Here is a 14708-nt window from a genome sequence, read left to right on the forward strand (position 1 = left end):
TCCCGCCCCGCGGCCGCCTCCGCCGCAGCCCNCTCCTGCGGCGCGCCCGGGCCCGGCCGTGCCCCGCGGGGTCCCTGTGGAGGGGCTCCATGCCTGCAGCGCGCTCCGCCCGAGGGGCGCTCGGGCACCGCGGGCGCGGCGTGGGCCCCTCTGCCTGGGGCACCCCCTCTGCCGCCGAGCCCTCAGAAACACATAGCATGCTCCCTTTTTTAATTTTTTTTTTTTTAACTGGCTAGTGGTAGGCGAGGCAATGCTGCTGCTTGCGAGGTGTGCGGCGAGAAAGAAATGAGTTCCTGTTTAAACATTGAAGGTTGAGATTAGCAACCGAGTTTCGGTTCTGCAGCTGGCAGCGGGTGACCTGAGTGAATTCGAAGGTCTCGTTCTGCAGGAGAGAAGCTGCTCTTTCCTGTGTGAGGGGCGTGTTTTCTGAAAATATAAACGTGTGATGCTGTGGGTAGTCCAAAGAAGGTGTAGCTGGTGCTAAAAGTCTCTTCTCATTGTTGAGTTCTACACGGTAAATGATGATGTTGACATATATAATTGAGGTTGGACATTAGGAGGAATTTCTTCATCGAAAGAGTGATTAGACATTGGAATGGGGTGCCCAGGGTTTTTGTGGTGGAGGTGTTTAAGGAAGGACTGGATGTGGCACTTGGCACATGTGGCACCGTGGTCTAATTGACAAGGTGGTGCTTGGTTGTAGGTTGGACTTAATGGGTTCAGAGTGCTTTTCCAACCTGATTCTGTGAAGGTGTTACTGCATTGCCAGTAATCCCGAGGGCTCTGCCAGGTGAAGGAGCCAGTCCCAGTTCTGCAGGCTCACATGACTGCGTGCTGCTCAGATCTGTTCAAATTCACATTGAAATGGAAGGGAAGGTGAAGAAAACATGGGTGGATTGTGATGAACATGAGCTTAATACAACTTAAATATCATAGCACAACAAAATACTAATAGTTGTGGCCATCTGCACAAATCATATAACTGTATGTATAAGGCTTCATTTAATTTTTATTCAAGCAGAGGAGAGATTCCTGTACAAAATCAGACACAGATAATACAGTTTGGGCATGTTTGGGGCACAGAGTTGAAATCTCACATTTTTGGCTCCTGCAAATGGAGCAATCGTCATTTAAAATAGTTAAGATTTAAGACCTTTTTTTTGACTATTTCTCATAAATTTGGCACTGTCTCACAATAAAAATACGAAAAATAATTTAGAGTTGAAGATGTTTATTGTTATTCCTTTCAGTACTCATTCAAGTCTTGGTAAAAAACAGTGGTTTATCATTTAGAAAGCTCATTCCTAGAAGGGAGGGACAGAATTCAAATAAAAGAAGTGCTGTAGAAAGAAAACTGCAAAAGCATTCCAGGAGAGCTTAGTAGGCAGGGTATCACCATGTGCTGCTTACCTTGATCCAAGATCCTTTTGAATCTGAACCAAACCTGTGGATTAAATGCTCAAAGATTAGGAAATTAGATGATTCAAGTCAAAATGCATGTTCAGAGTTGACTTTTGCAAGTTTTCCTTAGCTTTTGACTCTCAAGAACTCTGCCAACAGACATTGGAAAAACTTTGACTTTCTGTTAGACTTTGGCATGTTGTAGTCTGGCTCTTGCACACTAGTTACCTGTTCACATTTACCATAAATAATGGCTAAAAACATAACTTGCAGCTAGATTTTGGAAGTAACTTCTGGAAGGGTTTGTTTCCTTCTCTTTCCCCCACCCCTTTAAGACTTTTTGTCTTGTGGGATTTGTTTGCAATCTGCTAGCTGAAGCTCTGAGGCAAGTTTGCCAGATCTGGGGCTGTATCATCACTCTGCACATCTGGAAGTGGTTTATGTGCTCACATTCCTCCAGCACAGCGTCTGGACTCTGCGCTATTCCTCAGCAGCAGAGAAAGGAAAGAAAACCAGCACAACTCCAAAGTAAACTTTGAAGAGTTCAAAAAAGGAATTGAATCATAAAACTGTTACTGTGCCCTGTAAGGCCCTTGTGGGGGTGACTTCAAAGGAGGATGGTGGTCGAGGACGCTTTGGCAAGAGTGCTTACAGCTGTGGGCTGTATCTAGGATCCAAGTAAATAACTCTACAGCGCTTCAGGAGAGAGGAGTCCCGAATACTGTGCTGCTTTGAAGAGGTAAAAAGACTTAATTAAGCGGGAAATATCTGAGCAGTAATGTCACTGTTTTTGAGCTTTCCCTTCTGCAGCCTCTCGTTTTGTTACAGGATTTGGCAGCTGAGTTAGGGACTGCCAGGTTCCAGGAAATAATGTCTACAGTAAATGAGTGAATATTTGCAGGGGCACAAATGTACCCCTCTTTTCTTAAAAATCAGTAGGTAATCAACTGGTGTTTCAGGGGCTTAGGAATGCTATAGTTCTAGAACTCAGACTTGTGTGAGAGTCTGTCTTTTGATTTTAACATTTAAAACATGGGTCAGTTTATGTGGATTTAATAATTTCTGGAGATAACATGAAGCTGTGGCTGTGCAGCTTTCATCTTGCAGTGATCATCAGGATTGTTTGTGGCTATTGTTGTGAATGCTAATTCAAAGATAGTAGGCAGCTCTATGGAAATCAGGAGAAGATTGTCATCAGCTAAAGTGGGGTTAGAAAATTAGTCCAAAAGTGTAGCAGATTCTGTTGTCTCTCTGCTTACCTAAATGAGTAAAGTTTTTAAGTGTAAAAGAAAGTAAAACTTCTGTGTAGTGCGTGAGGGAAAGGCTTTCTCAGCTGTGGTTTTTTTTCCAACAGATAAGCTTGATTTCCTCTGTGTATATTAATGCCACATGAAGAGAATGGTCTCCTGGAATGTAGATAAGTAGTGCAGATGTGGAAGAACTTCCAGAGTACTCCTTTCTCACTGCAATTTAGCCATTAGCTGAGACTTAAATACATTTGAATATAAGGGGTTTGTAAACAATGCCACATCTTAGATTTCATATATTTTTGTTGTTGTCATTTAACTTGTTGGTCAAAGTAGAGACTAATTTAGTATTCTGCCTGAACTTGAGCACTAACCAATGGGAGGTGGTCAGTTTTGTGACTCAGATTTCGAGAATTCTTGCTGTTCTATCTGATTTGTCAAGGAGTTGGGATAAACTTCACTTTTATGTGCGTGTAGAACCAATCTTATATCTTAATCTGTGCTGTAATGTGTCCATATCTGTCGGTGTCGAAGCAGGAAAAATTGTTTTTTGTTCTATCCCTACATAGTATAAAGGTTAGATCACACAGCTGGATTTTTCTCTCCCATCCAACTTCTAGTGCTGTTTTTACTGTTGGTTGTTGTTGTTTTGGTTATGTGCTTTGTGTTTTCTTTCATAAACCGTTGGTTTGGGTCCAGAATTCAAACACATGTATTTCTCATAATCCTGTAATTTAGGGATTATGTTCTGTCTTCTCAGGCCTGGGTGTGCTTTGTGTTTTCTTTCATAAACAGTTGTTTTGGGTCCAGAATTTAAACAAATGTTGTATTTCTCATAATCCTGTAATTTAGGGATTATGTTCTGTCTTCTCAGGCCTGGACTAGAAGCACAGTTTTAGGGAAGGCTACCTCCTTTTCTTCAGCATCACAAAAAATATACATAAATACAAGCCCACTACACCCACTGGAAGAATACAGCTGTAAGAAAATATTTGCACTATTGCTCTGAAATTTTTGAGGGTCTAGAAGACACTGCCCTGGTATAAGGTTCCCATATGTTTGGGAATGCATACTCCAGCAAGACTCCAGTATTTGCTATAGTTACTATGTTGGGGGTGAAATCAGAGATAAATATATTTATAAATTGCATTAGTGGATGTTTTAATACTACTTTGCACAGTATCTTAAAGTGTACTAGAAATCGCCTACTGACATGGATGATCAGATGGGATTTATGAAAATGTTTTTCACAACCTATTAGTTGCTTAAATTATTAATAAAAATATTTCAAACACATAAAATTAACATTTGTTCAAAAACAAAAATGTAGTTACAGAGATAATTGCAGTTTTACTGCAATTACAGTAATTTACAGTTCAGCAGTAAAATTTGATAATCCAAAACCTAGACCTTTATATAACTAACTAGAATTCACTTGTGGAAATAATGATATTTCTCTCTTTTCCTTTTTTTTTCATTTTAATTATTTTTTATTTTAGTTTACCACAGATCATACTTCTCATCCAACAGGACACATGGCTCTTTTAAAGAAAGGTAAGAGAGATTAAACACATTTAAAAGATGTACTTTTTAAAAGAGGACAGAAATGTCAAATCCAATTTCTCATGCAACTGTTTTCAGAGTTGCATACAAATTTGTAGTTCTGGTATTGCTAAATTATAACTTTAAGTATGCAGATAAGTCTTTTCCTGTTAACTGTCAGATAAGTACCACCATAATTCACATTAATTTAAAGTTACTCACTGCTTTACTTCACGAGAGTGGAGATTGTGAAATTTCCCACCAATACTGCAAGTAGCTGCTGTTTTCATGTGAATTGTGCCCAGGGCACTGAAGCTGAATTTTACAGAGCTCTGCACATTAATGCTGTTCATACTTAATATTGAGGTGTGGCCCCAAGAATTGTGGGGTTCTCATTAGCTGTAATTGTCAGTGACTGAAAATGGACTTCCGCATTTATTTGTGTGCCCAAAATTTCTCAGAAGTCAGTGGGCCTTTTCCTCAGCTGGTTTGAATTAGTGACGGTTTGGTTTACCAATTTCAATCTAGTCTTGTGCCCAGTTGTGGCCAGTTGGCCATTTTGATTAAAATAGATCAAAACTCTGTTCCTTTTGCTCTTTTGAACACGTTAAATACATTTTATGGTGGTACAAAAGTAACAGAGTAGTCTGAAACAAAGAACACCCATGTTGATGAGGGCAATGTATTCCTTCCCTGTTGTGCTTGGTGAACTGTCACAACATCTGCACATGCTTATTTTGTGTTGAATGGTTTAAATTTGTACAAGACAGTCTTCTCAGAACTATAAATCAGAATATACAGTCAGAAATATTGCTTTGATTTTACTCATTTGAATTACCCTGTCACAATAAGTATTTTCAAATATTTTTAAACATTCCTGGTTTCACTAGCATGGTGGGTTTGTTTTTCTAGAATTTTTAGTCTTTTGCTCAAGTACACCTTCAAGATCTGAACATTGAAATAGATATAAAAAATCTCCTGTGTCTGAAGTTTCATCAGGGAAGCATAACAGAATAGAAGGGCTACATAAAAATAATTAACTCATTAAGTGAGTGTAAACAGACAAAAGACTAGCCAGGAAGAAAAACCCAACGTTCCGAGTTCCTGGTTAAATTCAGAAACATGTGAATTTTCTAGTATGGATAACCCAAATGTACTGGGACTCGTATAATTTAGTGAGCAAATTAACCATGAAAATCAGATAGTTTGGGATTACTTTAATAAGGGAGAATTATTGTTGTGTTTTCTAATGGAAAGCTTTTAGCTTGATCAAATAACACGAGAAAAACACAACAGGTTATCAAATTCTTCTATCACCTGTACTGGTTGCAAATTGGATTTTTTTTCTTAGTCAGATACTTGGGAATTAGCTGTTATATTGATTGTTAACACATTCTCCCTCTTGTTTCAGTTAACCAAATCTTACTGGTACTTCTTGTTTTAACCGTGTGCGCTATTCTGTATAACAAAGTTCACCAAGTGCCCTTGGCATTAAGAAATGAAACAGGTAAGTGACTCTCACTTCAGTTTCATTTATGTTCCTGTTTTGTATTCCTCATGTCTTAACTTGAACAGCACTTTTCACCTTACTGAATGTCCTGCAGTAGATGAGCTACTCACACTGTTGCATATAGTCTGTGATGAAAAGCATTTTGCTCCTGAATTACTTGAATAAAATTATGGGAGATTGATAGTGATGACTAAGAGTTGTAATTCTGATTAAGTTTTTATCCAGATGTCTCTGATGTAGATGGATGCTGGAGTATATCCTTACATAGCTGAACAGATTGGAGCTGTCAAGTGGTAATAAACTTTGATCATGACTTGCCTCCTTGGGAATGTTCTTGGCTTGATTATTCATTTCAGATAGACCATCAAATCTTCATATTTACAGCAGAAGTTTTAGCTGAAATTTTTATAGTGACAGAAAACTGCAAGGTTAATAAAGTTGGACTAGTATTAAATGTAGTAAGCTATTTATACAGTATCTATATAAATAGCTTACTTGCTGCTGCCAGTAAAGGTAAACAAACTCTATATTAATATAAATAACTTATTTTCAATATTTTTTTGTTGGGGTTGTTATGACTGTAATTGTTATGTTTTAACCAGTACAGTTATATCTGTTTAAGTTCTGTAAGTTAATCAGTGCTAATCAGGGATATAAATCTTTAGCAGGAATGTGACCTGATTCAGTGTAGTTTAGGGTTTTTTCCCTTCTATCATTAGTAATTTCCTGGTGGTATAAATTTTTGTAGTCTTCCTTTCAAGCCAGCTTGCCAAAGAAGTGGAGCTCATGCAATTGCACTGTCTCTTTGACTTACCTCCTTCCTTTAATAATTTTGGAACCTATTGTTCAATTTGTACTAAATGTAACTGAGAAGTCTCAAAGGTATTCAAACCTCTCCAAATTTCATATGAATGAGCAGCTACATGAAGGACAGGCTGAATTGTGCCCCTGCTGAGTAGAAGATTCTGAGAATGCTCTTATTTATTCTATTTGGAGGCATCCAACAGTCCAGTCAACCTGCAAGTGGTTCTGGATTAGCAACAGCTCAAGCTGTGTGCCTTGCAAGATGGGGATGTGTGTAGGATGTGGTAAGGAAAAATGGAGTGGTGATAAAATGATTCCACTGCTTGTGGTAGTACTTACTCATTTTTGTGACCCAGATCTGTTGTAAAATCGATTTGTTTCTTGTAGTGGATTTAGAGAGCCCTGAGGAAATGGAGGAAGAAATCCCAGTGGTGATCTGCGCTGCTGCGGGCAGGATGGGTGCAGCTGTGGCCGCGATCAGCAGCATCTACAGCAACACAGAGGCCAATGTTTTGTTCTACATCATTGGGCTGAAGACAACCATCCCACACATTCGGTACACACCAGCCTTGCTTTGTTTTGGGCTGTAGTTAGAGCCACATTTTTGTTCCCCCTAGCACAGGCATAACCACTTTTGGAGTTCAGAGGGCTTTTCAGGAAAATGTAGTGGTCTTGGGAGCACCCCACAGGATTCTGTATGTGATGGAAAAAGGCCAGCTTTGTCCTCCACAAGGCACTGAGTTGTGCAAAGGGGTGTGAAATAACCAGGCCATGCCTGTTCTTAGGTTTTTGTAGCTAGGTTGTAGAAGAATCTGTAGTGAGGTAAGGATGCACTGCCTACTTGTCACGATCCCACTTTGTGGAACTGCAATTACCTCTTCTGGTGCTGGGTCTTCAGCTTCAGAGTCGAAAAAACTTGCTGTTTAAAGCTAATTTCGGTTGATGATGTATTAAAGTTATAAAACGAGAACCAAAAAATATTGTGATGACTTTCCTTTCTTTCCATTTCACTTCCTTCCTTAATTTCTCATTTCATTTCCTATAATGAAATGAAATCTCAGGATTTCAAAATGAATATTCATCTCATTAAATTTCAGTTCATTTCACAGCACTTCATTCCATTCAATTTAATTGTTTTCACTTAATTTCCGAATTTTCTTCTCAATTTCACTGCATTAAATTTTCCTTTCCTTTCTATTCTTTTTGCTTCAATCCTTCTTTTCCCATTTTATTTCCCTTCCTGAAATGAAAATTCCTCATTTCTTGAAAGGAAATGAAATCTCTAGATTCCAATGAATACAATTTATTGAGGTTTCATCTCATTTCAATGTACTTCATTTCATTCTATTTCCTTTCACTGGTTTCACGTCATTACATAGTTTTCTCTTTTTTTCATGTCTCTTCTTTTAATTTCACTTAATTCCTTGATTTGCTGTTTAATTTCCTTCCATGAAATGAGAATTCTTCATTTCATGAAAGGAAATTATATCCTGACATTTCAATGAATGTAATTTCATGACGTTTCAGTTCATTGTTTCAGCATTCAAATTTGCAAACATTGTCTTGAAGAGGACCAAGTTGCGAATGCAAACAAAAACATTTCTTAGCAGTTCTCACCTCTGGCTACTTCAATTCTGTAGCCTTTGTACCCACAATTTGTGTCAGGAGAGAAAATAAACAGTGGTGTTAAAAAATCTGACAAAAACATGAAAATTAATTTTAATTAGTTCAGTCCAAAGAAAACATGATTAGGAGGTGATATAGAAGTCATCTGGAAGAACATAAAGCTAGGAAAGGGAGAAGACTAACCTCAGCTTTAAACACACTGTAGAGAGGGTAAGAAATTATAATCTTTAATTATAGCAAGAAAACTTAGAAGAATATTGTAAATAATGGTGAAAGATTAGTTGTTTGGGCTACAGATGGAGTCTCTGGTTTGGGGAGTGTGTGGGGTGTTAGTTTTATGGAGGTTTTGTGGGGGATTTTTTGTATTTTAAGAATAAGTTTAACAAAGGTCTATGTGCAGTAGCTGTAGACATAAGTGATTCTGTCTTGGGATAGAATAGATCAAGTGAGCTTTTAAGGTATCTTATTCTCCTAAGTGTCTGTGAATTTCCTGCTGGAAGTATGAAACACTTGATATTTCTTTTATCACTTCTTTTCTTTCCATCACAGAAAATGGATTGAAAATTCTAAACTGAAAGAAATAAAATTTAAGGTTGTGGAATTCAATCCTATGGTACTAAAAGGAAAAATCAGACAAGATGCATCACGTCCTGAGCTACTTCAGCCTGTGAGTCAATGAATGCCACGTAACAAATTACTGAGGTTTTTAATACTTCTTGTGGGCTTAAAAATGTCCTTGATCTGTTCCATTTCATGGAGGAGGTGTGTGTATATGTCTCTTCCAGTGCGACAGCTAATGACCATGAGATGAAATTAGTCAGAGTGACAGCATAAACAAGAGATGTTGCACACTTTTCATGCAATGAGTACTGCATCTCTAGAATTCCTTGCTGGAAGGTCTTGTGGATGTAAAAAGGTACAGGGGTTCAATTAGGATCAAAGTTCATATTTAGATCACATCTAGATCAGAAAATGCCTTGAGCTGAAAATAGCTGAAAGCTAGGAGAATACATGGAACAACTGTTCTGCGTGCTTGCTCTATTTTCATTTTTCACTGAGCATCTGGTTAGGACCACTGTGAAAGCAGGGGCTGGGTAAAATGATCTGAATTCTTATGGTTGTTCTTACATTCTCAGTCCCCTTTCCCTCTGCTGTTCTTCATTGCTATTGTAGAAGTTATCCCATGTCTGTGTCACCAGTCAAGTCATTCCTTTAGAATGGATTGGTGATACTATTACATTTTGAAATGTTTGGTGTGATGTATGCTGTAAAAATGCACTAGGAAGAGCATTTGCAGCAGGTCCAGAAAGGTGCTGCTTCCACTCTGCTCTGCACTAATGAGGCTGCATCTGAAATTGGCGTGTCCACTTCTGAGCCCACAAGTATAAGAAAGATATGGGCTTACTGGGGCGAGTCTAACGTGGGCTACAAAGATGATTAAGAGGCTGAAGCATCTTTTATATGAGAGGCGGAAAGAGTTGAGACTGTTTCAGTCTGGAGAAGATAAGACTCAGGAGGTTCTTATCAATGTGTGTAAATACTTGAGGGGACCAGCAAGAGACAATGGGCACAAATAACATGAAATTCTCTCTGAGCTAAAGAAAAGCCTTTTTAAAGCATGAGTTTAAAAGTCTCAGGTTGCCCAGAGAGGCTGTTGGGTCTCCGTCTGTGGACATATTCAGAACCCAACTGGGCATGGTCCCTGTCAGCCTGCTCAAGTGGGCTCTGCTGCAGCTGGGACGTTGAACAAGAGGATCTCAAAAGGCCCCTTGCAGCCTAAAGGATTCTGTGAGGAAGCAACAGATTTGGGCTACATGGTTAGGGCTATAGTGGATAAGTAATAACAGCAATAATAGTAATAATACTGGGTTTGAGATAGCAGGAAAGCTATGGGGAAGGAAGCAAATGGTCACTGATTAGTGCTCAATAAAGAGAGAAATTCCAACTGACTTAATAGAGACAGAAGCCTGAGACTGCTGCGTTAAACAGCTTTGCTATTTAGTCTTTACCTTTTCTTTCTCTTTAATAGCTGAATTTCGTTCGATTTTATCTTCCTTTGCTTATCCAGAAGCATGAGAAAGTAATATATTTGGATGATGATGTCATTGTTCAAGGTAAGCTGTTAAAATGCAGTTTCTAACAATTAAAATCCAAGTTATTGCAGCTTTTACAGCCATTTGGAAATATGAGATAGAAACTGAGGCAGCTGCTAGGAGTGTTGAACTTAGGGAAACTACAAATAATTTGTTTGTTTAAATGAAAGTTTGAGGAAGAACTTACTTGCATATATTTTGAATAATTGTGATCAAATTGATTTAATTGATTCTGGTCAATTGCTAAAAGATACCATGGATTTCACTCAGATGCTGCAATGTTTATTAAGTGTGTGACATGCATTTCTTTCTGGTATTTAAATTCCCACAAATGCTACCAGATCCTTATCCAGAATTGCTGTTCTTGAGAGCAAGAGGAATTTACTCAAAAAAGTGGATGGAAGCTCCAAACACTCAAAATATGGTTTTGAGCATCTTCAGCTCAGAATGTAAAGCAATTTGCAGAATCATGAAGATTTCAGAGTTCCTAGTCGAGTGGGAGCACTTACAAGACATTCAAATCCTGAAAAAACATTTGCTTTTTTTCTTATCATCCAAGTGATCTCTTTTGACGCCAATTATTTTTTTAAAGATTCATTTCTTGTGAGTATTTTTCTGTTCTGTTTCCAAATTGCTGGGGTTTTTTTCTCAGTAGAGCTGTTGTCTTCATATTTGTTTTATCATATTTTCTTGATACTTTAAAGCACTTTTTAACCAGAGTGTTGTGTTTTAACCCTGGTGGGCAACTAAGCAAAATTTCCTTTGGAAGGAGTGAGTATAACTACAATAAACTTTTGGGCCTTTATTAGTCTTTGTTGTAAGAACATTAACACTAGTGAATTTGTATATGACAAAAGTATAATTCTCCACTGCTTTTCTGCACCTTTTTATAGTTTTGTCTCTTTAGAGGCAGATTTCAGACCACCTGCACTTAAAGGGGTCACTATTTGCTGCTTTGTAAAACACAACTAGTTCTGTCTCATTTTAATTTGCCATAGACTTCCTCCAACATGGGTGTTTCCAGTGACAATCTCTGTTTTTTTGGTTTTGTTGTTCTGTCTGTCATCAATGGGCAGCAGCAATATTTAACTCTTTGTAAGGTTCCAGGCCTTCATTTGGACTCCAATTTCAGGAGCAGCTCAAGCTGAGCCTGCCACTCCCCCTTCACCCCTGCCTGCGCCTGTGCTCACCAGCACGGGGCTCTCTCTTTCCCTGCGGGTGTCAGCTGATGAGAATTGTGGGGCTGCAGGGTAAAGGTGCAGTTTCACATCACACCTCATGGTGGACTGCTGCTGACCTTTCCTGTCCCCAGGCAGCTCCTCTTACGTGTGTAACCTGCAGTTGTGCAGCTGCAGAAACAGCTGATTCAGCTGTTCGACCTGGCAGAAGACCAGCAGTAAAAAAGTAAAAGAGATAAAAGCAAAAAAGCTGTACGGGGTTGGGATGCAGGCTCACTCAATTATGGTGGCAGTGCTGTGCTTCCCACGTGCCCTGAAACTGTTCTGGCACATCTTGGGTACCTGACAGTCAGGTGATGAGTGAGGTGCCAGCCATTACAATGTTTCCCTCCACCAAGAAGAAGCTGGGTGGGCTGTAAAGCCAGCAGGGATGTCAAGTGACAGGCACATTTCAATCAGCCATTGCTGGGAATCCAGTTATCTTCCTAGGAGATAAATATGCCATAACAATAGGAAAAACCTCACCTGTACAAGACATTGAAGTGGAACTTTTGTGGGACTTGAAGAGTTCAGAAAAATTGCCTGTGCCCTCCCTCTCCATAGACAAGCTCAATGAATGCAGAAGTTTGTAACCAGGCTTTTTTAACAGTCCTATTGGCTTCTGCTGTAGCTGATTTTGGATAAACATAATATTAATGTATTGAATACCAATGATAATATCTAAAGAAAGACCTTAGACATCCAAATGCAAATTTGAAAATGGTCCCATATTACAAAATTCAATAGGGGCTATCCTTAAAACTGGTGTGTGTATAAGATATGAGAGCTGATGTTATCCTATCAGCTCTGCAGCAGTGCAGTAGGTCTTGTCTCATGCTTGTGACCTTTCTGTAATTAGGTGACATCCAGGAACTCTACAATACTAAGTTAGCTCCTGGACATGCAGCAGCTTTTTCAGATGATTGTGATCTGCCTTCTACACATGAAATGGTTAGAAGTGTAGGGATGCAGGTAAGATGCCATTCTGGAATTCTAATAATGAATGTGTTTGCCTATAAATATAAGGTGATTTTATGTGTTTTCCCCAAAATGAAAGTTTTATATATATAGATGTAGATAGCTTTGTAATAGAACAGGTAATTAAGGACTTTTTGTACTGGTACAGTTGTGGTGCTGCATGATTTAGTGTGGGTACCAAAAACAAACATAGCAAGGTAAAAACCTTATCAAACTTCCATGGTACAATAGTGTGGAAAAAGTAATTTAATATCTGGAAATATCCTGCCTTACAGCCTTGTCATACAGAACTCATGACAGGTAACCACCATCTAGAAACTTATCTTTGGGAGAGTATAATTAGCCTCCTTCTCAGTGAGAGTGAGGTGCATTTACATGTATCTTTACAGAGATTCATAGGGGATGAATGTACTTTTTTTTTTTCTTAGAACACATACATGGGATTCCTGGACTACAGAAAGCAAGCCATTAGAGATCTTGGCATCAGTCCCAGTACCTGCTCCTTCAATCCTGGAGTAATTGTTGGTAACATGACTGAATGGAAACATCAGCGGATTACAAAGCAGTTGGAAAAGTGGATGCAAAGAAACGTAGAGTATGTGTAGAAATCTAGCTTCATGCTTTACTTTTAATACTTGTTTTACAGTTTTATTTCCATTTAAAAGCTCTTCTAGGATTTTTTAACTTCGAGCAGTCTTTCTTTTGAGATCTTGTCAAGTGAAGTAACTCATGTTCCAGCATTTCCATCTGTTTAAATCTGACCAATTCTGTACCAGGAAATGGCCACTTGGAATTTTACTCTTGTGTTCAATCACAAACCACGCTTAATCCTGAGGGACATTGAGAACATCTGGTTCTCATTTTGGGTGACCATCTTAGCCTGGGATGAAGCCACTGAATGATCTTCCCTTCCTGAGGCTAGCTTAAAGGAGGAGAATTTCCTCCTTGCCAGATACTTATTTTTAATCTTCTGCCTTTTGTACTAAAGATTCCTTGAGGTTTTGAACATATTCTTTTATTTTTCCTTTTGCAGGGAAAACCTCTATAGCAGTACCCTTGGGGGTGGTGTGGCAACCTCCCCAATGCTGATTGTATTTCATGGAAAATACTCCTCTATTAATCCTATGTGGCACATAAGGCATCTTGGTAAGTTTAATTTCTCACTGTTTGCAAGTTGGAACTATCATGAGTTTGTGAGATTCCAGTGCAAGACCTTATGTGACTTTACCTCATGTGCCACTTACATGGAAAGAATATATGAAATATCTGAATATAGTGAGAGACTGAAAAAAGTCAGGTGCAGTGGAAGACAAGGGGAGGCCTGGCAGTTTGTTGTCAGCATTTTGGAGGATGTAGTTACCTTTCACCAGAGACTGGTGAATTATCCTAGGAAAAACATAATGGCTTAGCTGGTATGGTAAAATGAATAGATTTTACTTCGGTTTTAATCCCAGCTATGCCAAGATGTTGAAAGTGTTGAGAGAGGAAACTTGTTGAGATTTTTTGCTGATGCAGCATAAGAGGCATCAAGCTGAAAAAAAGCTGCTGTATCATACAACTAGTTGTAAATTAACATGCAAGCATACTAATCAGATTTCTGAAAAAAGTCACCTGAATTTAAGTCACTCTACAGTCTTACATTATTTAAGTCACTCTACAGTCTTACATTATCAAAAACTGCATTTTTTTTTTAATCTTCTCATGCAGGTTGGAGTCCTGATGCCCGTTACTCAGAGCAATTTCTTCAAGAAGCTAAATTACTTCACTGGAATGGGAGATACAAACCTTGGGACTACCCCAGTGTCCACACTGATCTCTGGGAAAACTGGTTTATTCCTGACCCCTCAGGGAAGTTCAAATTAACTCGTCCTGATAGCTGATACTGATATACTGCATAACGTAGTGTATGGGATGCATTTAATAGTTTGAGATGCAACATGTTGTATGAGTGATTGATTCTAGAAAACGAAATATTTGTTAGAAATATGAATAACTGACCATCAGTTTTGTGTGCTTATGGCAGGTGAGGGAGGCCGGAGTGACCAATACATAGTTCAGATTATCTTGACTTTCACTAAACACTTACAGAGGTGAACTTCAGTGTCAGACAGAGTGCTTTAATTTAAGGTCTTTCTAAGGAAGATTCCAATGTCTTCTGGTAGGAAAAAATCTACACAGGAGATAGCTGCAGTGTTATGTACAAGAAGTGTTTAGTTATCTAGCTCACATGAACAGCCTGAATTGAAAACCAGGGCACATATTACTGTGTTCTGTTGTGTGGTGACTATTT

The 14708-nt window shown here is 38.7% G+C and overlaps 1 protein-coding gene across 3 annotated transcripts; it reads left to right on the plus strand.

Moving 5' to 3' along the window:
• The first annotated feature begins 51 nt into the window (after positions 1-51).
• On the plus strand, positions 52-14634 carry GLT8D2 (glycosyltransferase 8 domain containing 2). 3 transcript variants are annotated; one of them, XM_039721376.1, is made up of 11 exons: positions 52-2140; positions 3523-3628; positions 4148-4202; positions 5602-5697; positions 6892-7060; positions 8680-8797; positions 10160-10244; positions 12300-12412; positions 12847-13013; positions 13452-13564; positions 14126-14634. In XM_039721376.1, the coding sequence occupies exons 3-11, from the start codon at positions 4184-4186 to the stop codon at positions 14296-14298; spliced, it is 1053 nt and encodes a 350-aa protein (XP_039577310.1). In that variant the 5' UTR covers positions 52-2140; positions 3523-3628; positions 4148-4183; the 3' UTR covers positions 14299-14634. The 3 variants fall into 3 exon arrangements, with proteins under 3 accessions (XP_039577310.1, XP_039577303.1, XP_039577317.1); XM_039721369.1 differs by lacking the exon at positions 3523-3628 and having other exon boundaries at positions 53-2140; XM_039721383.1 differs by lacking the exons at positions 52-2140; positions 3523-3628; positions 4148-4202; positions 5602-5697 and adding an exon at positions 6555-6788.
• Positions 14635-14708: the final 74 nt, after the last annotated feature.

Source organism: Passer montanus, unplaced genomic scaffold (assembly GCF_014805655.1).
Source record: "Passer montanus isolate IOZ18808 unplaced genomic scaffold, ASM1480565v1 scaffold106, whole genome shotgun sequence".
Taxonomy (NCBI): Eukaryota; Metazoa; Chordata; class Aves; order Passeriformes; family Passeridae; genus Passer; species Passer montanus.

What these genes read in the sequence shown, in the direction of transcription:
- GLT8D2 (XM_039721376.1), top strand. An exon ending in GGCATTAAGAAATGAAACAG is followed by an intron (nt 5,698 to 6,891) that starts GTAAGTGACTCT and finishes TGTTTCTTGTAG; the next exon opens with TGGATTTAGAGAGCCCTGAG. An exon ending in GTGGCACATAAGGCATCTTG is followed by an intron (nt 13,565 to 14,125) that starts GTAAGTTTAATT and finishes CTTCTCATGCAG; the next exon opens with GTTGGAGTCCTGATGCCCGT.